General features: G+C 39.7%; 1 protein-coding gene across 3 annotated transcripts in view; it reads right to left on the bottom strand.

Annotated features, from left to right (window-relative positions):
- Positions 1 to 7,322: 7,322 nt before the first annotated feature.
- DYNC1I2 (dynein cytoplasmic 1 intermediate chain 2) overlaps positions 7,323 to 26,738 on the bottom strand; it is a 52,019-nt gene continuing 32,603 nt past the window's right edge. For 2 of the 3 annotated variants that reach the window (XM_040971711.1, XM_040971712.1), the window contains 9 exons: positions 26,562 to 26,661; positions 25,964 to 26,089; positions 24,935 to 25,081; positions 24,528 to 24,641; positions 24,091 to 24,224; positions 23,084 to 23,228; positions 12,448 to 12,588; positions 10,614 to 10,739; positions 7,323 to 8,217 (listed from right to left, as the gene is read on the bottom strand). In XM_040971711.1, coding sequence (XP_040827645.1) covers positions 8,104 to 8,217; positions 10,614 to 10,739; positions 12,448 to 12,588; positions 23,084 to 23,228; positions 24,091 to 24,224; positions 24,528 to 24,641; positions 24,935 to 25,081; positions 25,964 to 26,089; positions 26,562 to 26,661 — 1,147 coding nt within the window. In that variant the 3' untranslated portion in view covers positions 7,323 to 8,103. The remainder of the gene's footprint in view (positions 8,218 to 10,613; positions 10,740 to 12,447; positions 12,589 to 23,083; positions 23,229 to 24,090; positions 24,225 to 24,527; positions 24,642 to 24,934; positions 25,082 to 25,963; positions 26,090 to 26,561; positions 26,662 to 26,738) is intronic. The other variant, XM_040971713.1, reaches the window with a different exon arrangement.

Here is a 26,738-nt window from a genome sequence, read left to right as displayed (position 1 = left end):
GTCTTTTAAAAAAAAACTTTTTTATGGGGCCAGCACAAGGCCCAATTGGTAAATCTTCACCTTGAAAGCACAGAGATCCCATATGGGCCCTGGTTTGTGTCCCGAGGGCCCCACTTCCCATCCAGCTCCCTGCCTGTGGCCTGGGAAAGCAGTCGAGGACGGCCCAAAGCCTTGGGACCCTGCACCCGTGTGGGAGACCCGGAAGAGGCTCCTGGCTTCGGATCAGCTTAGCTGTGGTGGCTGCAGCTATTTTGGGAGTGAACTAATGGATGGAAGTTCTGTCTGTTCTGCTTTCTGTAAATCTGTCTTTCCAATAAAAATAAATACATCTTTTCTGTTTTTAATTGGAAAGGCAGAGTTACATAACGAAGGAGATGGAGATCTTCCTCCACTAGCTGACTGCCCAAATAAGTACAAGAGCTAGAGGTGTGCTGACTTGAAGCCAGGAGCTTCTAGGTCTCCCAAGCAGGCACAGGGTCCCAAAGCATGGGCTGTCCTCGACTGCTTTCCCAAGCCACAAGACGCGGGGCTGCCAGAATTAGAACTGGCACCTATACTGGATCCTAGGGCATGCAAGATGAGGATTTTATCTCCTAGGCTACTGCCCTGGACCCTCCCCCACTGTTTGGGATGTATGTTTCATGGAAGCAGAATAAAAGAGATTACAAAGAGACTCTGTGTGGTAGAGCTGTATGGGCACAGACCTCTGCCTTCCCAAGAGCCTGTAGTGAATCGCTGCCAGCCAGGAGATGGAGTCTGTAATGTGTGCAAACTATCGAACATCTATTGCTAAATACGTCAATGTTCTTCACTCAGCTACAATTCAGTATAGATTGACTTGTTTATCTGCTTGTCCAGATAAAAGCAATTCCTGCAGGGCTAGTCTCAGGGCTCCCCAATCGTCACAGCACAGACAGCTCCCCCAGAAATGAGCGGCCTCCTTCCAGAGATCACCTCCTCCACGTGAACATCTGTGGCTCCCAGGAGGACTTTGGCTGGAAGAGGGCTGGGGTTCTGCCGAGAGGCCAGCGCCCAGTGCCCTCAGGTCTTCGTGCAAGAGGCTGATTCTAGTTGCATATGTAGCTGTGTGGTCTTAAACCAAGTCTGTCTGATTCAACAGCAGTTCTGCCTGCTTTCTTTTACTCCACAAATCATATTTCAGGCACTATATGTAACTAATGTAATAGCCACACCAGAGCACTGCCTGGATATTCAGAGTGAGTCATTTGTTTTTCAATTTAGTATAATTTGCAACTTCACCATACAATATAATGAAAAAATATTCCTAGGAAAAGTAAAGTAGCGCTGTTCAAGAGCAATTAATATTTTTTCTCTCAACCTACTGCCTAAATACCTGAGGAGGCTGAAGGGTGTTGAGACTGTGATGTAATTTCTCTGACATGAAAAAGAATTCCCTAAATATCAAGCCTCTTAGAAGATGAATTTGTTACACTGCACAAAGGCTAAAGAGAATAGCTCTATTCTTTTAATTTAAAAATTCCTTACTTACGTTTCATAATGCAATTTACAAAGGCCTTCTGCACATATGCACCGTCTCATGCAGTTGTTGCAGAAAACAAGTATTTTCCTCATTTAACAGATTAATTTCTGCCCCTTGTCCCAGGGGATATTGCTGGATTGTGGAGAATCAGGACTACAACTTGGTTCTTTTGAGTCCACTACCCTTTCTCTTGTATAGCAGACCACACCTGAAGTATAAGAGATTTTGTTCCAAAGCATTTCTGTTACTTTTCTTTGAAGTGAAAAAAAAAAAAAAACTTTTAAAAAAAAAATCTTGCACAAAAGTTCACAAAAGATAAAATTACTTGCTATCAAAGCCTTACCAGTGGTCTACCTGATTTCTGGAGCCACAATGTCATGTCTCTGCATGTTCAGCTCAGTACAGGTGTATTCTACACCCCATACAATTGCTGCCCCACAGCTTTCTGACCAAATCAAGAACATTATGAGAGAGGCAGGATAATACATTACCAGAGACCTGAATAAGTGACCTCACAAAGTGAAATAGACCTTTCAGAAAGCATACCTGGGTGCAAGCTGTTCCATCCTCTGACTGGGAACTGGTAATGGAATATTAAGAAGCAAAAACTGAGACTCCTGCTATGAAACTAACAACACAAAATACTGTAATTTTATAAAAGTTTGTAAAAGATTGCTGATTTACTATGTTGAAACTATCAGTGCCTAGAAGCTACATTATTGAAAACTTAAAATACCTGACATCCACTTCAACTTTCAGAAGTTAGGGAATTCTGAATGTGGGGCAGGCAAAAAGAAAACCCAGACACCTAAAGCCCAAAGTCTAACAGGTCTGAGCACACTGGGCTTTTGTGAGCAGCATGGCAACATAGGACGATGCAGTCTTGCAGCAGGCATCTGGTGAGAAATGGAGGCTCTTTTGGTTTCCTACATAAGAAGTGCAATTGAAAGTTATGATACTATACAAACTATCAGCTGAGGGCAGAAAGAGTAAAATAAATTAAAAGAATGTTCCTGCACCGGCATGGTAGCCCAGGGGCTAAAGTCCTCACGTTGCATGTGCCAGGATCTCACATGGATGCCAGTTCGTGTCCCAGCTGCTTTAATTCCCATCCAGCTCCCTGTTTGTGGGAAAGCAGAGAGGACGGCCCAAAGCCTTGGGACCCTGCACCCGTGTGGGAGACCCGGAGGAAGCTCGAGGCTCCTAGCTCTGGATCAGCTCAGCTGTAGCCATTGCACCCATTTGTAGTGAACCAGTGGACAGAAGATCTTCCTGTCTCCTCTTCTCTCGGTAAAACTGACTTTCAAATTAAAACAAAATGTTTCATTTACTTATTTTTAAAATTGGAATGTCAGATTTACACAGATCGATCTTCTACACACCATATCTCCAGCAAATCATCTTCTAACCCTAATAATTTTTAATGAGTCAAAAATCCATGCATCTATAGCCAACTAATTCTCAATAAGATAACTGAAACACACACTGGATACAATACTGTCTTGAGTAAGTAGTGTTGGGAAAACTCAATATACCCAGGCAAAAGACTGAAATTCAACTACTATCTTTTTTTGTTTTTTAAGATTTATTTATTTATTGGAAAGTCAGATATACAGAGAGGAGGAGAGACAGAGAGGAAGATCTTCCATCCAATGATTCACTCCCCAAGTGAGCACAACGGCCAATACTATGCTGATCCGAAGCCAGGATCCAGGAACTTCTTCCGGGTCTCCCACACGGGTGCAGGGTCCCAAAGCTTTGGGCTGTCCTTGACTGCTTTCCCAGGCCACAAGCAAGGAGCTGGATGGGAAATGGAGCTGCTGGGATTAGAACTGGCGCCCATATGGGATCCCGGGCGTGTTCAAGGTGAGGACTTGAGCCGCTAGGCCATGCCACCGGGCCCTCAACTACTATCTTTCTAAATACAAAGATCAACACAGGGCCAGGCACAACGGCTTGACTAGTTAATCCTTCCCCTTCCAGTGCTGATATCCTGTATGTGTGGCGGTTCATGTCCTGGCTGCTCCACTTCCTATCCAGCTCCCTGCTGTGACCAGGGAGAGCGTCAAAGAATGGCCCAAAGCATGGGAGACCTGGAGAAAGCTCCTGGCTCCGACTGGCTCAGCTCCAGCTGGTGTGACCACTTTGGGAGCCAGTGGATGAAAGATCTTTCTCTGTGTCTCCTCTATATCTGCATTTCCAAAAAAAAAAAAAAAAAATGTTTTTAGTCCATTTTGTGTTGATTTTTTTGTTAAAAGAACTAAAGAGAAGATCTGAGATTGTGACACCACTAAGAAAACACAGGTGAGACACTGGAGTAGGTGACAAAGGCATCTAAAAGCAAAGAAGTAGATTATCACACTAGGATGTTTCCGCACAGTGAAGATGGTCTACAGAATGGGAGGGAACATTTGCAAAGTATTCATCTGACAAATTTATAGGGCGCCAAAAAAGGTGAACAACATTGAATGAAAAAAATGGGCAAATGATCTAGATACTTCTCAAAAGAAGAAATTCTAGAGCCAATAAATTTATGAAAAAAAATCCTTAGCCAAAGCCATAACTGAAATGCAAACCAAAAAACCATAATAAAACCTTATCTCACCCCATTTAGAATGGCTAACATCAAAAAGACAAAATAAACACTAGTGAAGGTGTTTGAGTAAAGGAACTGTTGTGTACCATTGTTATTATTTACATATTATGGAGAACACCATGGAAGAGTTCCTCAAAAAATGAAGCGTAGATGTACTCTACCTGTTCTGATTACATGTCCAAGGCCTTGCATTTCGTGTGTCAGATGCTTGTATTCCCACGTTTACCGCTGTACTGCTCGCACTAGCCAAGAAATGGAATCAACCCTGATGCCAATCTACAGGTGAGTAAATGTGTACCTACCCACCACAAAAGGGAATATTATGAAGACATAAAAAGGAATATTCACAGCAAAAAGGATGGAACTGGAAGTCACCATGTCAACTGAAATAATTCAGCTACACAAGGACATGTATGCTTAAAACAAGGTTGTTCTGAATGTGGAATAGTGGGTGATCAGAGGCAGAGTGACAGGACAGGCAGACAGAGGGGCTGCATAACACATCAGACAGAAGGAGCAGGTCCCAGTGTTGCAGAGTAGGGGGACAGAGTTCAGAGTAGCCTATATACGTTTTATATGGAGAACTGGAAGAGCAGCACAAAGCCTCTGCAACTATGTGATAAGGAGCTACTAACTATCCTAGTTTGATCAGTAGCCCCTGTGTACGTGCTGAAGCATACTAAACCCTGTAAATATATACAATTATTACTGGCTAATAAAGATTATAAAGCTCTGGGACTGGGGCATAGTGGGTTGAGCTGCTATGGAGTTGAGTTCTACCTGCCCTGCTTCCCATCCAGCTCCCTAATGGACTGGGAAAGCAGCAGATGGCCCAAGTACTTGGGCCCCAGCTCCTGTGTGGGAGATTGGGAGGAAGCCCCGGGCTCCTGGCTTCAGCCAGGCCTTTGGGGAGTGAACAGCAGATAAAGGATCTGGTTCTACTTGGGAGTGCTTTCCGCAAATCTGGAAATTCCCTTGGGTTCCCAGCAATCAACAAGGTGATACAGGAAGGTCAGAATGCCTTCCTTTCATCTTGTGGTTTAGATTAAAACAAAAATATCCATGGGAACTCCACTAGCAAATGCAGCAAAGCCCTTGACTTGGTCACTGAGCTATACCGAAGATTCAAGCACGACACAGCAGGCTTGGCAATAAGCACTTGCAATTGTAATTATAGCCTCTTTACATATACAGCTTTTTCTGTTTAGAAAATTATGATGCCATTGCTGGAATACTGAGGTTGTGCAAGACGTTTAAAAAGGTACTTCCCATTAGAAAGGATAAAAACAATACACTTCCCAGCAGCCCATTTTTATCCACTCATTCAAGTCCTTCCTGTTCCAAGTGCTGGAGATCACTGCCCATCTGTTGTGGTTATAGAACAGAATGGACCAACACAGCACTGGGGACCATTCATTCCTAACACTGTGAGTCTTACTCTAAATTTCACGTCACACATGCCTTCAAGCTACAGTACCTCAGTTGTAACGGCAGCAGGTCAGATAAGACATTTCCTAAGCTTGCTTTGGAATAATCTGTAACAGGACAATGTCTATCAATGATTATTTGGGAAGTTATTTGATATAAGCATGATTATTTGAGCGATTCACTGCAAGTCAGTATCTGTTAAAAAAAAAAAAAAAGGTGTTTTCCTCAACAAACAAGAGTAATAATCTTTAGGTTTCCTTTCAAGAAGAGGAAACCAAGAAAAGATTTTCCCACTCAGAAAAAAAAAAAACAAAAAAGAAAGTGTAAAATTCTGTACATTATATGGTTTACATTTCTAATAGTTTTAAGTCACTAGTTGTCAGTTTCATCTCATCAGAATAGCTGACATCAATTTTGGCAGTATTTTCTGCTTTGATATTTTATCAATACAGCCAGCCTTAAAGATAATGCAAGTGTTCCAAAGAGAAACTGAATGAATGAAGGCTCATATTTACATTTTTGATGGGAGAAGTTATTTTCAGTCAGCAAAAACACATTTGTGTTAAGTATCTTGCAAATACTTACCAATTTTTGTGCGTTACTTTTTTTTCCCACTATCGAAATCAAATACAGTATTGTATCTGTCACCATCTCTTAGTTTCCAACCTAAGTCATCATTGCATTTTAATATTTATGTTTACCCTCTTTCCAGTCATTTTTACAAACTGAGGACAAGAAAACAGTAACTTTAGTACAGTGAGTAGATGAACTGCTTTTAAAGATTCAGTTATTTCAGAGGCAAAGTTAGAGAATCTATCTTTCCTTTTTTTTTTCCTCTTGCCAAATGGCTGCAAAGGCTGGGATGGAGCCAGTGTGGGACTGAGACCAGAGCCCCATCCAAGCCTCCCACGAGCGGCAGGAGCACAGGTCCCTGTCCCATCATCCACTGCCTTCCCAGGTGCATTAGCAGGGAGATGCATGGGAAACAGAACTGTCAAGACTTGAACCAGCACTCACATGAAATTAGTATTGCAGGTAGCAGCTTAACCCACTGTGCGAAAAGGCCAGTCTCTGAATTTTCCTGTTAAAGCTTGAACTTTTGACTCTCGGGCATGGGTACCAGGAGATGTCTTGAGTATAAAATGGGCAATTATGGGGAATCTATTTAAGAAAATAGTATATAAAAGTGGAGCACCATCTGATGTAATTATAGATAATTTTAGAACTACAAGGAAATTTAGATATCATGTAATCCAAACTTAATTTCTAGACAAAAGAAAAAAAGCACAGGCAGGCTAAAATCACATTTGTTGAAGTGCCAGAGCTAGAACTTGAGTTGTGGTCTACTATTCCTGCTCAATTATTTCTTGCCCTATTTAGTATTCAGTTAAGTTTTTTAAAAAAGTTCAAATTCTCATTTCTAATCTTTTCCTAGTTCATATCCTTTTGAATAAAAAATAGTTAAATTTCAGAAGAACCAAAGTTCACAATTAAGGAAATGGAAAATTTAAAGTGGTCAAAATCAAGAACTGATCATAGTCTTTGCTTTAATGGTAAAATCAGCTGACTTCAGTACTAATTCCTAGGTAACTGTCACCTACCTTTCAGATCTGTAGGTAGGCTGCGGTAACAGATCTCAGGATGTGGCGCTGACGCAATAGCAAACCAAGGGTTTCTTTGGGCACTCTTCCTGCACAATGACTGCAAGCATGAAGTCAGTTTCTCTTAAAGGAGGTCTTCATCTCAGCCCACATTATTTATGATCTTCACACACACAGTAATCTCCATGAACGAAAATAATTGGCAATTTTCTATTTATTCTTTAAAGTAAGCATATATTAAATGGAAAGAAAATAAGATGGCAAAGCAAACATTAACCCAAAGGAATTTTTTTCAGATTATCTAAATATCAGTTAATAATGTATTAGGAGATCTATACTACACATGTATGATATAAAGTACAAAGGTTTACAGGATTTCAAGTGGTTGCTCACATAGGAGCTTAGAGAACAGCAAAAAAAAAAATCTGTATAAAAGATAGAAAATTCCAAATTACAAAGAATAAAATGAAAATTTGAAAACTTAACACATTTATTTTTATTTATAGATAACTACCATATGACTTTTAATAAAGGGGGAAAAGAAGTCATAAGGAACTTGGATAGCTGTGTTTATGCTATGGTCAAGCATAAACAATGATCCTATGCAGTACGACTAATGAGAACATCAATATAATAGAGAATTGTGATTATTTAAAAAATATGTAGAACTTACTTAATCTGTGCTTTAGAAATAATTGCACATAGTGTTAATAAGGGGAAAAAAGAATGAAAAAAGAATAACTAATACCAGATATACACCTGTGTCAAATTCAGAAAAAACTTGCATTGTGTAAAGTTAGGCAGCTGTGTTAAAAACGACACATATCCAAAGCAAGACGACACTGTGAAGAGTTGCTCGCTACATTACATCCATGGTTTAATCCATGAAGTTCGCTCTTAGTAATCATTTCGACAGGAGCATGCAAATAGTCAGAGTCTTCCCCATCCACCAAAGTTACACTTTCCTTTTTAAGGAACTAAGCGGGTATTCGGGTAGCTGCTTCCTCTTCTGCGTCAGCTCGGTTTGCATTGATTTCTGCAAGTGTCCGGCCGAACCGCGCCCATTCATCATTGCGAGGAACAGCAATCTGCTGTTAGGAGAAAGACAACATTTGTACTCTGAACTAAGATCATCTTACTCACTATTATTCAGTTGTTTTCAAATAGTTTTTCTGTTCATTAAAAATAGCTGACCTGAATGACCTTTCGGTAATTACTGGGAATATAACAATGATTTACAACATTTCAGAACAAGGATAGGATTTGCAAAGTGTGTTGTGACAGTGTCAGAAGCGACTGGTTGTATCGCCATCAGACAGTGCTAACAATGCTGCTTTGTAAAGAAAACTATGAACCAACTCACTGATTCTGCTGTTGGAAAAGAATTCCTTGAACAAATTCTCCCTTATCCTTGTGCAAATTCTCCCTTTATCATTGTGTGTGATTTAAGAGTTATTTATTTTTTTTTATTGGCAAGTGAGACATACAAAAAGGAGGAGAGAAGAGAAGATTTTCCATCCACTGTTTTACTCCCAAGCAGCTGCAACAGCCAGTGCTGAGCCAATCCAAAGCCAAGAGCCCGGAGCCTCCTCTGGGTCTCCCACGCAGGTGCAGGATCCCAAAACTTTGGACCGTCCTCGACTACTTTCCCAGGCCTCAAGCAGGGAGCTGGATGGGAAGCGGGGCTGCTGGGATTAGAACCGGCGCCCATATGGGATCCTGGTACGTTCAAGGTGAGGACTTCAACTGCTACTCTATTGCGCCAGGCCCTGGATTCTTCTAAATATTTCTGTGCTGATATCTTAATTTCTTCATCAGAATGTACACTACTGCAAAAGGTGAAAAGCAGCTGGGGTGAGGGTAGGGGTGGGTGACACTTGTGCATCAAAGAGACAGTTCCATGACAAAAAGACGTCACAACTGCCAATGAAAGATCACGGGTGCTCAACACTGCTTGTCAGAGCACAAGTCACTTAAGTGTGGCAAATGGGCATGCTTCCTCTAAAGCAAAACTCGCCATTACTGCAGCTTACAAGCCACAATGTGACCAGTTATTTATGTGTCAAGTAACTAATATTAAATAAACTAAAAATGCCACATAATGCTTTAATTGTCTTAACTACATTCTAAGTCTTAAGCAGCCATGTAAAGCTGGTGGCCACCTTACTGGATGATGTGGATACAGGACATCTCTAGCTGTGCAATTCCACTGGCTGTTCTAAATATAATTCATCCTGCATCTTTCCAGAGCCACTTGGTAGAGGTTGTGGGGTACCCAGACAAGATGGGGAGTCATGAGACAGAGCAAAGGAAAACACGACTAACGTATTAGCTGGGGCTGAGAAGGAAATCAATCCTAGGTATTATGAATATAGTCAACGAAGGGCCCAAACAGGAGAGAGATAGAACTCTTGTCTGAGATACAACTCAATTAATATTGGCTTTGCACCAAAGACAGAAAGATTTTCCATCTGCTGGTTCACTCCCCAAGTGGCTGCATCAGCTGGAGCTGAGCTGATCCAAAGCCAGGAGTCAGGAACTTCTGGGTCTCATCCATGACTATCTAGGCCATCCTAGACTGCTTTCTCAGGCCACAGGCAAAAAGCTGGATGGGAAGTGGAGGCAGCTGGGACAAACTGGTGCCCATATGGGATCCTGGTGGATGCAAGGTGAGGACTTTCGCCATTAGGCTACTGCACCAGGCCCAATAAAATATTTTTCAAAAGAGCTTTATGGGGCCCGGCACGGTGGCGCAGTGGTTAAGGTCCTCACCTTGCACGCCCAGGATCCCATATGGGCGCCGGTTCTATCCCGGCAGCCCCGCTTCCCTTCAAGCTCCCTGCCTGTGGCCAAGGTGAGCGGTCGAGGATGGCCCAAAGCCTTGGGACCCTGCACCAACGTTGGAGACCCAGAAGAGGCTCCTGGCTTCGGATTGGCATAGTATCGGCCGTTGTGCTCATTTGGGGAGTGAATCATTGGATGGAAGATCTTCCTCTCTGTCTCTCCTCTCTGTATATCTGCCTTTCCAATAAAAAATAATAAAAATAAATCTTTTTTTTAAAAAAAAGAGCTTTATGAATTGCATTGCATTGCACAGCTAACAGGTAACACAGGCCACCACTTCTGGATTGGCCTCCTGCTCTCCCTCCAGAAACTAATGCATGAAGAAAAATAAAACCTCAACATCAGTTACATAAAAAAACACAAAGCCTATCTATAATTTCTAATTTCTTGTTTTGACCGAAGAACTGACTTCTAGAAACACAAGCTTCAAGAAGCAAGGTTTTGCCAACATACTATTTTAACCTGTTGCCTGGGACTCAGGACATCTAGTTTAGAGAGAAAACAAATCTCACGAGTGGCGTCTGTGTGGGAAGTGAGGCTGACACAACTCATGGACTTCTAAGAAGAGACTGAACAACAAAGCTACTTCCATTACAATGCCATTAAACAGACGTGTCCAAATCAAAAGCAGTGAGCCCCATACCTCTCCCACGTCATATATAACAATCTGTCCTTCAGAATCGCCCACGGCAATCTCTCTTCCGGAATGGGTCCATCTCACGCGATTAAGAGCAGGATTACCTTCCACAGAAATGCTGGCTGTTGGTACCTAAAGTCATTTAAAATACAGTGCAGTGTTAAAAGTTTCATCAAGATTCCTATAAACATGTAAAACAGTAATTCTTATTCCAATCTGGCAATGTTTTTTAAAACATAGATGAAAACAGATAAAGAATTTTCCGAACTTTCTTCTGCTCAATGATATATTTTGAATGACATTTATAGTCAATTTTTGCACAAGCTTTAGGAAAATAACTTAAGTCCTTACATAAGAAATTCTCACATGGCTGGCTACAACTGTTTGAAATGTTTCCTTTTAATAAAGGATTCTTTGTTGTTTTAACTTCTTTAAGTCATGCTGTTTGAAAACATAGCCAAAATCCATTTAAAAGAAAACATTTCAAAAGTCCCCATGAACAGGTTATGTTTTGATTATGCAGGACAGAAGTGACTTGCAGATACTGTCTCTGCTGGCTGAGATCGGTATGTGATCCACATTTGCTGGGAACAGCAGTATACTGAAGGGGAAGTATCAGTCTTTCCAAAGCCCCTCCCCCAGGACCTGGCTCGGAGGAAGGCAGGGTCAAGAGCCAAGGCCACGGGCCTTGGGAATGTGATCACGTCTCTCCTGAGGAAAAAGGTACATGTTTGCCACACATTAAGCAAATAATCAGTGTCTAACTCAGACTAAGCCACAACGCATTGCTCATTCCTAAACAACTGAGCTAACCCCCTTAAAATACCAGAATTGGTATAAAAATTTTTATATACATTCTTTGAGTTCACTGTTACCAGCAATATCAACATTTAATTGCAAACATAAATCTTTAAGACCAAAATCTAAACTAATAAAACCGGTACCATCCTAGGTTAACTGGAAAATGTGTAATCAAGTCCAACCATCTAGCTAAGGGCTTAACACCTTTTCCAAGCCACATTTGAAGGTGACTTCCCAAACCACTTACACTGGACTAATGATGTTAAAATTCTTACGTTTTCAATGTGTCATACTAACCTCATAACCTTCAAGAAATTTGGAAAGATGCCACCCAGAAATATGAAGAGATGTGAAGAGAGGCACCAAGTGACCCTCTCCTCCACAGCTGTTCAAAACAGAAACGCTAACTTTACTCCCAAGAGCAACAGGGAAGTGTGAGGGCATTTTAACTGTACTGATAAAAATAAATGACTAAAAAAATTGATACAGTTCACTGCTAATGAGTCTAGTATAACGATTAGGAAATTGAATGGTTTCTATATTCACTTTAAAGTGACAACACACGGATTTCAAACCTTCATTGAGATAGTTATCAAATATATTTTTCCTTCATTGAAACCCGTCAGGGTAAGCCTAATGTTTATGGATGATACACAGTTCTATCAAGAGCAAAAGATCATTTAGAAATTCAGAATTAACGTTAAGACACTCCCAGCAGTTTGTAAACTGCCTTCTTCCTTGCTTGTGAATGCAAGCTATCCCAGTTCCAGCTGCCTCTGCTGGAGACCTTACCAGGACAGCAGGGAAGGGATGTGGCTTTGCAGAATAATTTAGGAAAGGCCACACTGCTGTAGGCAACATTTTTTCTCCCATCAACTCTGCACACCTGTTATTTAGTGTACAAAACTAATCTCTTTGTGATGAAGCAACAATCATAGAGCCTTTTACATTTCATGAGATAAAAGGAATTTCACAAATTATTCAATAAATAGCTGATTTTTCTATTTTTCAGTATACTTTTCGTTGTTTTTCTGCTCACCTCTGTATCATTATTGAGATTCCACAAATCCAATCTCCCCATGCCATCCACACAGGCAAACAGCGCTGGATGGGTGGGTGACCACATAACATCATAAACATAGTCTGAATTATCTTCAAATGAGTATAGAGGCTTGTTATTCTGGAAGGGAAAAGTTGGTTCTTAGCACACTGAAAATATAATATACACACAAATCACAAAGTACTTACTTTACTAAAAAAATACATCACATACATTCAATAGGTACAACATTTTATGATATGTAAATCAGCCTACAAAAAGTTCCTACAATTGATTTTACTACAGAATCACCAACAGTTATAAACTAAGAATCAACTACTGATTGCATTTCTTTTTAACTTATCAACGCTTTAACTTACAACTTTACCTAAGAAAGAAATCATATTAAAAAAAATTCTCATTATGAGGTTCTAGAAAGATGAGAGTGGCAGTGTACTTTCAGAATCATCTCTAAACTCTCCATAAACCAGAAAAAGTGAGAACAGCAAAAGCCAAAGATTCAGAGATAGCGTTTCCAAGAGCATGAGAAGTTGGAGGCCTCCAGCCCTAAGCTGGTGGAAACCTCAACCACCAGACCCCTTCAGTGTAAGCAACTGCTGGGGAGAAGAGGTTAGACGGCAGGGGACTGAGAGTTGAAGAACTGAAGAACCCTATCCCCCACAAGCAGTTCACAGGGCCGCAGCACAGCAGGCCAAATTCAGAATGGCAACAGAAATCAGGAGGAAGTATGGCACCTATAAACAAATTCAAGTGACTGCAGACACGAGTAAGGTCTGATGGTTCAAGGTGCGCCCCAAACGTTCCAAAAGGCCAAGCTCCCCCAAGCAAGGTCTCACTGAAAGAACTGTTGGGGGTCAAACCCAAGATGTGAAACAGAAGAGGGACCAAAGGGTTAAAGGAAGAGAAGGTTGGAATAAAAGTAGTAGACAAGATCAGAAAAGCATATCTCAGAAAATACAGGACATTTTATACATGAATTGCCATTCACAAAATATGTGATATATATGCCACCACTAAGCTCTATAAAAAGCACTGGGAGTCATAACAGACTGAAATTTGGAAAGGTATCCTTGCCCATTTCCTCCTGGAAAGAAAAAAAAAGTCCATTTCACCAGTAGACAAAAAGCAACAGAAAGATTCCCAGTCAAATCCTATATAAAATTGTGGTGTCAGAAAAATTAAATGGGGAAAGAACAATCTTTTCAACAAATGGTACTGAAACAACTGGTTATACACATACACAAGAATAAAGGTAGATGCTTCTCCGCTCAAATCAGACACAGAAACTAACTCAGGTGTATAATAAGACACTTAAAAAGAAGCAAAGAACAAAGTCATTGTGATCTTGGTCTTGTCAATGGCTTATCAAATATGAAGCCAAAAACACAGGTGACAAAAAGTAGACTAACTGGCTTAAATAAAAATACTTCTGTGTTTCAAAGTACACCCTCAAAAACGTGAAAACAAAACAAAACAAAACAAAAAACTAACAAGTAGGAAGAAGTATTTGCAAACCATAATATATTTGATCAATGACCTGTTCCCACAACTCTAACGAGAAGATACTCAACATCACTGGTCATGAAAGCTAATCAAAAGCACAATTTGACAACATTTCACGCCACTGGGATGGCTAGAATAAAAAAGATAAACAATAACAACCATCGGTGAGAATAGGAGAAACCAGAACTTTCCCTTGCTAGCAGGAATACAAAATGGTACAGCCATCTTGGCAGTTCTTCAAACTGCTAGCTGCAGTTACCACCTGACAGATGCCATAATTCCACTACAAGGTAGATGCTCAAAAAAACCAAAAATGTACATACAAAATCTTATACACACAAGTGTTTATCACGTTATTCATAACAGCCCAAGAGCAAAAATGATCCAAATATTCATCAACTGATAAACAAAAGGTAGTATTGTCATACAACAGGAAGCTACCCAGCCATAAAAGGAATGAGGTACTGATGCATTCCACGATGTGGATGACCCTTGAGAACATGCATATGTGAACTGTCATTAACAGATCAATCTACGGAGACACAAAGTGGATTCTAGGAGACGTGTGAGTAGGAATGAGGAGCAACTAATAATGAGTATAAGATTTTTTTCTGAAATTTAGAACATTTGGAAATGTCCTATACTGGTGTGACACTGAACATTTCTTGTATGTACTATCAACTACTGAACACTAAGTAATAAAAAGGGTAAACTGTGGGGCCAGCTTTGTAGGACAGCATGTTAAGCCACCACCTACAACACAGGCAAATATGGGAGTCAGCTTGAGTTGCTCCACTTCCTATCCAGCTTTCCGGACAATCAGGGAATAATGCACCTGGGAAAGTAGAAGAAACTGGTCCAAGTTCTTGGACCCTGTTTCCGGGTAGGAGACCTGGATGTTTGCAGGCTCCCGTCTTCAGCTTGGCCCAGCCTGAACTGTTGAGCCATTTGGGGAGTGAACCAGAGTTCTGATCGTACGGAAGATCTCTCCCTCTATATCTTAAATAAATAAACATTTTAAAATGTGAATTTTATACCATATGACTATCCTGATAAAACACTTTTTAATTAATGAAGTGATAGACAAAATCAGCAATGACTAGTTCAAGAGTTCTCCTAAAATAAACTATATAATAAAAGAGTATTCTGAGCATTCTGCCTGTCTAGGAAAATAGATCTTTCTGAAAAAAAAAAAAAAGAAAAAGAAAAAGAAAGAAAGAAAGGGAGAGAGGGAGGGAGAGAGAAAGAAACAAAGAAAAAAAAGAAACAAAGATAGATCTGCTCACTGGAGTTCTTTTTCGAAAAAGACTCAGTCACAAGGAAGGACAGAAAAATCAGAGAGTCTTTAGATTTTCTGATGCTTTTTCGCTGAGGACAATAGAATAACATATTGAAGGTATACAAGAGGATTTAAAAAATTTAAATGCATTTATTCATTTGAGGGAGACAGATAATGTAGGCTGACTACCCAGATGCCTGTAATGGTCACAGGCTGGGCTGAAGCCAGAGGCAGGGTGGTGAATTCAACCTAAGCCTTCCTTGTGGGTGGCAAGAACTCAGTTATTTGACCAGTCACTGCTGCCTGCAGGGTCTGCACTGGCAGGAGCTGGGAAATAAATCCTGCTCCTGGCAGATGACATGTGGATGTCTCAACTGCTCAACTAAATGCCCTCACCCAGATTTGTATAGATGACCAACTCATCATAATCATATGTTCTAAGAGATAAGCAAACAATTCACCCATGGGCATCCTCTGAGGATTTATTACAGAATAAGCTTCACCAAGGTGCCCAGAGACTGTACATCTGTCAGCACCAGGAGTTAGTGGACGTGATTTGTGAGGGGAAGCTGCTCTTAACGCAAGTATATAAACGACCTACGATTTAAAGGGATACCAACCATACAACAGGAAGGTAAAAGCCAGAGACCTTCTGTAAGGCACAACCAATCGGCTTTCTTTTTTAAGAACGGCAAGGAAAAAAACTACAGAAACCCCAAGAAGCCCTAAAGATATACTAATCACAAATGCAGACTTAATTTGGAGTCTCCTTTCAATAAATTAATAGAGTAAATGGAATACTGACTTGCCATTTGATGAAGGAATCATTGCTTATATTGGGGATATAATAATAATGACAGGATAGCTTTTCTTTTTCTAAATTTTTTTTTTTTTTTTTTTGGAAAGGCAGATATACAGAGAGGAGGAAAGACAGAAGATTTTCCATCCACTGATTCACTCCCCAAAGTGGCCACAACAGCTGGAGCTGAACCAATCTGAAGCCAGGAGCCCAGAGCCTCCTCTGGGTCTCTCACTCAGGTGCAGGGTCCCAAGGCTTTGGGCCATCCTTTATGCTTTTCTAGGTCACAAGCAAGGAGCTGGATGGGAAGCAGGACCGCTGGGATTAGAACCAGCACCCATATGGGATCCCAGCATCTGCAAGGTGAGGACTTTAGTCACTAGCTTTATTTAACAGACTGATTGGAATTAGCCCAAACACCATTAATTGAATGGATAAACTGGGATATATTCACATGACAAAATAGAATGCAGCAGAAAATGGAAAATATCTGATGGAGATGAAGCTCACAAACATAATTCCAAGCAAATGTAGCTAGAAACAAGTGAGTACACTTGGCATGGCTCCACTTTGATAGAACACAATATGGTATAAATTAAAGTCATGTTTATAAGTTAAAAAAAATGCCATCTGAGGAAATATATCAAATACTTAATCCACTCAGTGGACTATCATACAGCTAGGGACAAAAATAGGATGCGTATTTCATTTAAAAAACATTGCAAAATGAAAAAAGCCAAATGGCAATTTATTCCCAAACTTTTAAAATGAAACATATATGTCATATTTGAAAAGCGCAATTTTAAAAAGTGATTGAAGGATTAACCAATTTCCCCTCATTGAGAAACATTTAGCATCAAATACTGATATCTAATACATTATGAGGACAGTAAGTTAAATCCTTTCATTTAAAATGGCGTTTCTTCCGTAAAGACAGTAAGTGTTCCTTGATGGTGGAGAGGCTGGTGAGGAGAGTGGAACAAAGGTCTGGAACCTGGCATGCTGTCCCAGCACTGCGAGCAACTAACTAGCAGCCTTAGGAAAGCCTACGACACCATTCTAAGTCCCATTCTAAGCTCTCAATAAAAGTTCTGTAATAGTGGTTCTAAACCCTGACCAGGAGGTATAACACCTGAGATTTAAAAAAAAAAAAAAAAAAAAAAAGCAAAACACTCTCAGTTGCTGATTGTAGCACAATGCTTTGTAATATTGGCATCCCATACGAGTGGGTTGGTGCAAGTCCTGGTTCCTTCACGTTTTGAACCTATGTCCCTGTTAATGCCCCTAATGAGGCAGAAGATGGTGCAGTGCTTGGGCCCTGGCTTTCGTGGGAGACCCCTATCAATTCCAGGCTCCTGGCTTCCTCCTGGCCCAGCCACGGCTATTAGGGCCATTTGGGGAAAGAACCACTGGATGGAAGAACTGTCTTTCCTCTAACTCTGCCTTTAAAACAAATAGACATCTAAAAAGTAAATATGTAAAAAAATTAACATATGCTATTACTTGGGTCTCTTAGATATTCTTACTTAATTGGTCTAGGTTGTTAGGTGAGCAATGGAATTTTAAAAATTGCTCTGGTGATTCCAATACGTGCCTAACACAGAGAACCATTAAACCAGCTCTTAAGCTCTAACATCTTCACACAGAAAAGGCTTATAAAACACATCTGTCAGAATAAGTCAAAATAAAGGGCTTCTAAATTTGACAGGTAATATACAAAAATGTTCATTTTGGGTTAGTGGTAAAAACAAACATTGTGGGCCTGGCACAGTGGTGTAGTGGCTAAAGTCCTTGCTTTACATGCACAGGATTTCCATATGGGTGCTGGTTCGTATCCTGCATGCTCCACTTCTCTTCCAGCTCCCTGCTTGTGGCCTGGGAAAGCAGTCAAGGATGGCCCAAAGCCTTGCGACCCTGCACCCACGTGGGAGACTTAGAATAAGATTCTGGCTCCTGGCTTTGGATCAGCTCAGCTCCAGCCATTGTGGCCATTTGGGGAGTGAACCAGCAGATGGAAGATCTTTCTCTGTCTCTTCTCCTCTCTGTATATCTCACATTCCAGTAAAAATAAAATAAATCTTTAAAACAAAAATAAAAAAAAAATCATATAGTCAAGGGACATGCAATGTTTTCTTCTAACTTCCTTAAGGATTATTCAATACACTAAATAATACTCCTCTACTTTCACCCCCCCAAAATCAAGTCCACCTGGTATATATTAATATGTTATCTAGAAAGAGGCTCTTTGCAAAGGTAATCAAGTTAATAAGAGATCATACTGCATTAACATGAACCCTAAGTCACGTATGTTGGTGTCCTAAATCAATCAATAAATCAAACAAAAGTGCAGATACAGAGATAAGGCATGACAAATGGCAGAATGCCCTTTGATGACAAGGCAGAGATGAGAGTGAAGCACCTGCAGCCATGAAATAACAAGGACTATTGGCAACGAGCAGAAGTTCCAAGACAATCTCCCGCAGAATCTCCAAACTCAGCCAGCCTGCCATGAACCTGACTGAGGCTTTTAGCCTACAGACTGAGACAGAACAAATTTCTGCTGTTTAAAGCCACCCAGTTAATAACTTGTTATGGCAGCCACGGGAAACTAACACAGATGAATTTTCAAATGTGGAGAGTGCTCAAGTAATACTAAAGAGAGCCCCCCATAATAAATATGTGAAAATAAGAAGTGATGAACTCCCCTAGAAACTGCCAAATAAATATAAATATGTCTTCTATTGGGATCAGGAGAGAAATATGCAGATTCCTTAAACACAAATGATTCTACGGTCATAAATAACTTCTTACAAACCTGAATAAAGATACCAACTTTTTGAGCCAAAATGCGACTGTTAAAAGCATGGGAAGAGTGGGCCTAGTGCAATGGTTCATTGGCTAAATCCTTGCCTTGCAAGCACTTGCATTCCATATGGGTGCTGGTTCATGTCCCAGCTGCTCCACTTTCCATCCAGATCCTTGCTTGTGGCCTGGGAAAGCATTAGAGGATGGCCCAATTCGTTGGAACCCTGCACCCACATGGGAGACCCAGAAGCTCCTGGCTTCAGATTGTCTCAGCTCTGTCCACTGTAGCCACTTGGGGAGTGAATCATTGGACGGAAGATCTTTCTCTGTCTCTCCTCTTTATAAATCTGCCTTTCCAATAAAAATAAACCTTAAAAAAAAAAAGGATGTTTGCATCCTACATTCCAACTACATGGGTTTGATTCTCACAGTTCACTCTCCTGGTTCTAGCTTGCTGCGGAAAGAGATGCAGAAATGCTGGGAGGCTACATGATGGATTAAGTAATAGGGTCCTGATGCCCACAAGGGACACCAGGATTGAGTTCTCAGCTCACAGCTTATGCTCATACTGAGACAATCGCAAGCATTTGAGGGACTGTACTAACAAATATATAAGTAATGTTTTTAAAAGCATGGAAATAAAGTAGTCACCTCACCAGGATCATGAAGACAGTAGCCATTCTAGCACTGCCCAGGAGCGGGCAAGTACAAGCACTGCTTTTGAAAATTACTGTTCCAAGACGAAGCTCTGTCTATTCAAAGATGAATAAATCAAGCTATCTTAGCTTGATGTCATTAAACATTCAAATAATAAAACTTCTTTTGTTCTAATTCTTTGCGCACTAAGCAATCTTCTGATTATAATTTGGCTTCCCATGAGGGTTGTCCTCGGGGAAACGATGAGCTGGTCAGGCAGTATTGAGCATCTGTGCCTGCTGACAGTTATCTTGCTTGCTGTAAATTAATAAAAGGACATTCTCTAATGTATTAGTGTCTTCGGAGCCTGCTAGTTCCATTCGGTACTCCCTGTCTAATCAGCTCTAGTGGACTGACAAAATTACGTTTCTCAATATGAAGAGGAGTGGCTGAACCCTAGCAAGCAGAAAGCTGCTGGGATAAACGCTCCTTCATAGGAATGGGCCCAGTTCACTCAGCCTTGCCCAAGAAATATGCCAACTTTAAAGCAGTCATTTAAACTTGTCTAATGTATATACCGTTGGTAAGGAATAGGATCTTTTAACTATTTCCATGCTGGTATCTTCAAGGAGTTACACCATTTTAGGAGTGGGTTTTGGGACGCCAGAAATTATGAAACATTTCAGGTACTTACAAACTGCAGAAGTTTGAAAATCACCTATTCTAAGTTGTCACATCAACTAACTTGTACTCTGAGACTAGAATATTCTATACACACATCAAAAACTTCTGTCTTCCAGATAAATAACCTTACATTTTAAGAGTAATCTGAATGAATTCATGTAGGAGACCACTGAGCTCATTTCCCAGGCCTATCCCTACTCAAGCTCTTACAGAATTTCCAACGCTATTCTGAAGGAATTGTCATTCCCACTCATTCGTGCTACCATTTTTCAGACTTGCCAAAGTACTTTTGTTCTGAATTTTCAAATTTGCTATTTTGAGACAACTGTGTCTTCTAAGTCTTCTAAATGTATTAGAAACAATGCCTAAATTGATATAAACTTCACCCATATATAAAAAATAATGTTATTTGCCTAAAAGCAGCTGAGTTCCATACGGTAGTGAAAATAATTTGATGATCCAGAAATCCATGACTGTGTTATTAATTCCTGAGAAAGCAAATGTTAGAAGCTGGCTACAGAAGTAGATTACTTAAATCTGAGAAAACTCCAGCTTGGAATTTCCAGGGAATTTTAAAATTATTATTTATTATTTTTATTAGAAAGTCAGATATAGAGAGAGGAGAGACAGAGGAAGATCTTCCATCCACTGATTCACTTCCCAAGTGGCCACAATGGCCAAGCTGAGCCAATCAGAAGCCAGGAGCCAGGAGCCTCTTCCGGATCTCCCATGTGGGTGCAAGATTCCAAGGGTTTGGGCAGTCCTCCACTGCTTTCCCAGGCTACAAGCAGGGAGCTGGATGGGGAGTGGGGCCACTGGGATTAGAACTGGCGCCCACATGGGATGTCAGAGTATGCAAGGTGAGGACATTAGTGACTAGGCTACCAAGCCGGGCCTGGAATTTTCAGGGAATTTTAACTGACACACAGATTGCACTTTGAGTCAGGCCTAGCTTTGCTCTTGAGATACCTGGCTCCTTACTGGAGTACTCGGGTTTGATACCTGAACTGATTTCAGTTTCCTGGATTGAGTTCCCAGTGCCTGGCTTCAACTTTCCAGGGCCATGTGTGGTTATTTGGGAAGTGAAAGAGTGGATAGCAGCTCTTTCCATCAAGCAAATTTATAGGCAGAGGAGCAAAACAAAGTTTATTAAATGCACAATGTTAATGTAGTTACTTTAAAAGTTTAGTTGGAATTACAATGATTTTTACAGAAATTAATTAAAACCATTGCCTATCACTTATTAGTACTCAATAAGTAACACTGCCTTTTATTCATTGTTATCATACAGAGGCATCATCAGGCTTTTCATAGGGCAGAAATAAATTCCAACAACACATTTAACCAGGATGTGTAAATTCAGCAAGAACAATAGGATTTAATGACACTGGGAGCTACAGTTCAACCAAAATATAGTTAAACACATTGGTGCTGCTCTGTTTTTACTCGTCACAGAGTGCAACTATTTGTATCCAGGAAAGTTAGAATAAAGTAAAATTCTTCTAATAAAGTTGTACAGGGAATTCTGAGCCAAGTCTGTGCTGCTCTATCATCTGACCTCCACCATTGGAGACGGCAGAAGGAAAGGAAAGGATGTTTCACAGTTTAATAAACAAATGAATCTTCTATATGAGGTTCACGGATGAAACCAATGCCTAGCGTAGGTAGTAAGGAGAGATACCTTTGTCAGTCACATCCTAATTTGGAAGGCACTTCTATGATAAAACACAGTAAGGCCCAGAAGCAAAGCATCAATCACTAGCCAACCAGCTAAGCAGCACCACCGGAGTAACATAAAAGCTAAGTACGGATCAGTCTATCATACAGAAATTATTTTCTTGATTGCTGAAGATGAACTTCAAATGTTTAAATCCTGTGTCCATGTACATAAAGATAGAAGCTTGTTCTTTAAAGCCAAAAGGAGCTTGACAAATTGAAGCTTGAAGTACTTTTTAAAAAGAAACCTACCAACAACAGATTCTTTTTAATCCCTTAAAACCAGGGAAATGGCTACGAAATTTACTAAGATGCATTCTCTCTCCTGTGAATATTTACAGGACTGGTCAGCTGAGGGCACAGCCGGCAATCTTGCAGATTCCAAGGTTATCAAGGGACAGGAGACACCATCTTCACAGACTGTGTCCTGCTTTGGCTTGACCAGCACGGCTGTATGCTTTCTTTGATTGCGGTACTGACAATCTTCTTCCTCTAGCTTTGTGTACTATATAAATCTCATTAAAGACCAAAAAATTCAACAGTTCAAAGAGAGGAAACATGATTTACTGATCCTCATTAATAATAAAAAGGGGAACTGAGCATTGGTAAGTCTATTACTTGAGGGACTTTGTTCAGTACTTTTCCACAAGGCTCCTACTTCAGACCTGATAAGCTTTGTGCCCTTTACGTTTCAAATGCTTACTCCACCAATTCTTATTATTATAGCCTTACTGTGCAGGACTTACTGTAAATCAGTTTCTACCTCTTCTCCCATTTTTATCAGCTTTGTGACCTAGCATAGTCCTGAATAAGCCCCTAAAAACTCTTCAATGAACAAACACATGGTTTCTGGGCTGAGCTGAGTGACAACTGTATGAGGTGCCATGTGAGCTGCTCATGAGCTTTCTCTCTAACACACCTCAGGGCAAACAGTTCTGTGCTCCAAGAGCCTGAGTGGTGGGCATATTCGTCTTTGATTATGAGCGGGGTTCTCATATTTGTCAGCACACTTTTACCAAAACCGCAACACACGGCAGCTCACCTACACTCTGCATAACTTCTAATCAGGTTGAATCTAACAGTAAAACACTCTAAGCTCATTAAAAGGCTTTTTATCTTTCCTTTGAAGTATTAGAGCACCACCTTGTGTCAGAAACCTGAGTAAATGAGCAGACATCTATATTTTTAGATACCTTAGTTGTCCAAAGTTTTACTGTCCAGTCAAATGATGAGGTGACAAAGAGATGTGAGAAGTCTACTGCTCCAACTGCTGCATGGCAATGAATGCCAGTGATTGGTCCTTGGTGGCCCTCAAACATCTCACTGATGCCAGCTTTGCTGTTTCATAAAAATGAAAACATCAGATAAATCTGTTTGAAGTAGAACACTTAAAAACATGTTTTACTACAGATTTTTATATTGATCTTGACTTAATCTCAACAAACTTAATTAGTACAATATAATAATTATCCTGAGTATTACAGTCAGATTTTATAATCCTACCACAGCAACAACTATGCTTTGGATCCACAAACATCAGGCCATTGACAAAGAGCTCAAAAGTCCAATATACAGGTAACGGAATAGGGACAAAGCAATGCTACATGAATGAGACAATCTAGGCAACTTTAAAATCAAAAGCAGTGAAGTGAAGGTGATGATCTGTATTTGAGATGAAATCCAGACACTCCATTTTTTTTAAGGAAGCAACTGATATGGTACAGCTAGACAATTTCAAAACAGATTGAACAGCAGGAGAAATACTAGTCAATTTAAAAAGTGGACGTGACATTACTGTACAATTATCAGGAAGACTGAACTAAAGTGTGGCGTCCAAGTAAATCCAAATGGATAAACAGCAGAAAATCTTATTTACAAATTTGAGGGTCAGTATGTAACACACGCATAGTATACATATAACTGCTGAGTTGTTTTTTTAACCAGTAACCTTCCTTAGTGTATATACATAAAAAGCCATAATATTCTACAACTCATGAAATCTAGAACACATTATGAATCCAAAGTGATTTAAAAAAAAGAAAGGGTTTAAGTTTTAATTTATATGCTTGAATTCAATCTGTCACAAATAACAAGTGGCTGCTGCCCAGATTTCTATTGAATTAAGGAACAATTTGTTTCAATGAGATTATTCATACACAAGGAGAATGTTAAATAACTGCTAATTCCAGTTGGGCTTTACCTGCCATGGCGGCATGCTGTGTACACAGAACCTTCTTCACTCCCAACAACAAAGTTGTTGACATCTCCAACTGGGAAGGACATAGATGTCACAGCTACAGCTTTGGACTGTTTATGAACCAACTCCATACTATCCTGCACAGAAAAAAATGAGGAAGCCATTTTGCAAATTTTAAATTTTTGCAGAAAAACTTCCAGTTTTAAATGGTTAGTTAACAATTCCTTTGTTATACTGCTCACATAAATGAACCTTAAGTAAATGAAGTTAAGTCTGAAAATATTTGTAAACTGTACTTACGACACATTTAGGTGTATAAGCTATTACAAATAAACTTACAACACTACCAGAAAACAGTTAATGAAATATATAAGTTGGGATTTATATACACTTCAATAGCAGCATCCACAAAATTTCACAATTTTCCACGTTTAGCCTACCTGTGGATGAGAAAGCATGTCCAGACTCCACGAACAAATTTTTCCATCAGTAGAGATACTAATCAAATTGTGAGCATTCTGTGTTCCAACAACATTTACACAATAGACAGGGTGCTAGAATCATTAAAGAAGGGTTTAACAGATCATTTTTACCAAAAAGTGAAACAAAATTTTTAGTCTAATAACAGAATAATGCTAATCTGCTGACTAACTAAAGGGTGGTCAGAAGAAAGTTCTTGAAAAACTTTGCCATTTTTATTTCTCCCAGGAAAGTCTTAGTACTTGGTCGCTAAATGGAGAATTCAGACATCAAAGGAAGCAGGTCCCGAGACTCCCCTGACTGCTGACACTAAGTAATTAATGGGCAGGTTCCCAGAGGTCCAATAGAAACATCTCTATTTACTTACTGTGTGTGCAGCAGCTGACAGCGGAGTTCTTTGCACAGGAGTCCTTTTATTGCTACGGTTATCCCAAAGCACAATTTGGCCTGAATATGTACCACCAACAACAAGATTTGGATGAAATTTTGCAAATGTAGCAGACATCACAGCTGACTGCAAATAAGATTTTTATACTTAACTTTCAAATGAAAAAAGTCTGAGAAGTTATAAAAATAAATCAGTTCTTCAAAATAATTCCCTCTTCACTTTAGGACATTAGGGGTTATAATACAAATAAATTCATTAAAATTTTCACTTTGTTTCAAAAATATAAAAGCAAGTCTTCAGACTATTTTATGCTTAAGAGTCAAATGTAATGGTTGTCGACATAAATAAATCAAAGCAATTTATCAAAGAAAGCAAACAATTATTTCCTTTGATTCTAGTATTAAAAAGATACCTGGCCCTACTCTGACCTCTGACAGTAACCTACAGTAAGCTATGTACTAGTTGTGATTCAGTTAAGTGTTTATTCAAGATATTATAAAAATATTCCCTATATAACCAGAAAAGGCTTGCAAATTCCAACCATCTACTAGATTTACGTTACAGTTATTACATCTGTTTCCTACTTCATCCATATGTTTCTACTTAAAGCTATCTCACTGCAGCTCCTCCGGCCATGTATAAGGAACTCAGTGGGCCAACCTTCTAATTGTGCATTCACCAAGTAAGTTCCTGAGAAACTTCCAAGAGAAAAAACATTTTAGAAGAGATTTCTCTTATAGAATCAATCACAATCGCAGAGAATCCCAACTGCAAAGGACATTAGGTGCGATTCAGCATTGTAAGAGATGTCAGAAAAGCTGCAAAAGGCAGACCATGTTGAACTAAAAAGACTTCGGTTTTCTGTTAACATCTGTTTGCAAATATGGAGTGGTTTAGTAAATGCCAATCCAATGAAATCATTATGTTGACAAGAAAAGAAAAAAGGCACTTGTCTACACGCATTAACGTATTCCTAAACTTGAGGAAGACTGTTAAAGATCACCTTACCTGGCAATGAAACACATACTCTGGGGTAGTTTTTTTGTATTTCATGTTCCATACCAAGGCCACACCATCAGGCTCATGAGGAGCATCTTCATTGTTATTATAGGAAGCCACGAGTAACTCTGGATACTGTGTACAAGAATCAAAAAGAAAAGCTCAATTACGAACTGTTGGATCATGCTTCTTCTTCAACTGCTTTTATCAGCGTATTCTGAAAATACAAATATCTAACACTTCATCAAGAAAGGCTATCTCCAAAGGTATACTCATCAGCATACCAGCGGCATTTTAAACTGGTTTCATACATTTATTTTGAGTGCTTTCACGTTAAAATATCTAACGAATTGTGTTTTAAAAGGTTTTACACAAAGGATCTGGTAAGTAACTAAAACGAGTAAAACAAGACTTGGGCACAAAAACAATTCTAAATTTTAAATGCAAAAAAGTTGTCCTTTTTTTCCATAATACACAAGACGAAACAAATATACTAACTTTAGAACCATTAGTCATTAATATTTTAAATCACACATTTTAATTATACAAAATTGTATAACTAAAACTACCTGCTAATTGTAATACAAAACCAATTTTGTTATTTTACCTGAGAAGACCAATCCAAACAACTGACCACCCGATGCTTTGACCAACGTTCATCAAAAAACTGTCGATTCAGTGATAGCTTAGCACCTGCTTGAATCTCTCTAGTGAAAGACCAAACCCAAAAAAGATTGTTATAACTTACATGTCAGTTTTAATCTGAAAGTAACTGAACATTGCT

The sequence above is a fragment of the Ochotona curzoniae genome, unplaced genomic scaffold (genome assembly GCF_017591425.1).
Source record: "Ochotona curzoniae isolate NIBS_2020 unplaced genomic scaffold, NIBS_Ocur_1.0 contig_2210, whole genome shotgun sequence".
In the NCBI taxonomy this organism is placed as follows: domain Eukaryota; kingdom Metazoa; phylum Chordata; class Mammalia; order Lagomorpha; family Ochotonidae; genus Ochotona; species Ochotona curzoniae.
Note: the sequence above shows the minus strand (reverse complement) of the source record. Positions and strands in the feature narration are given on the sequence as shown.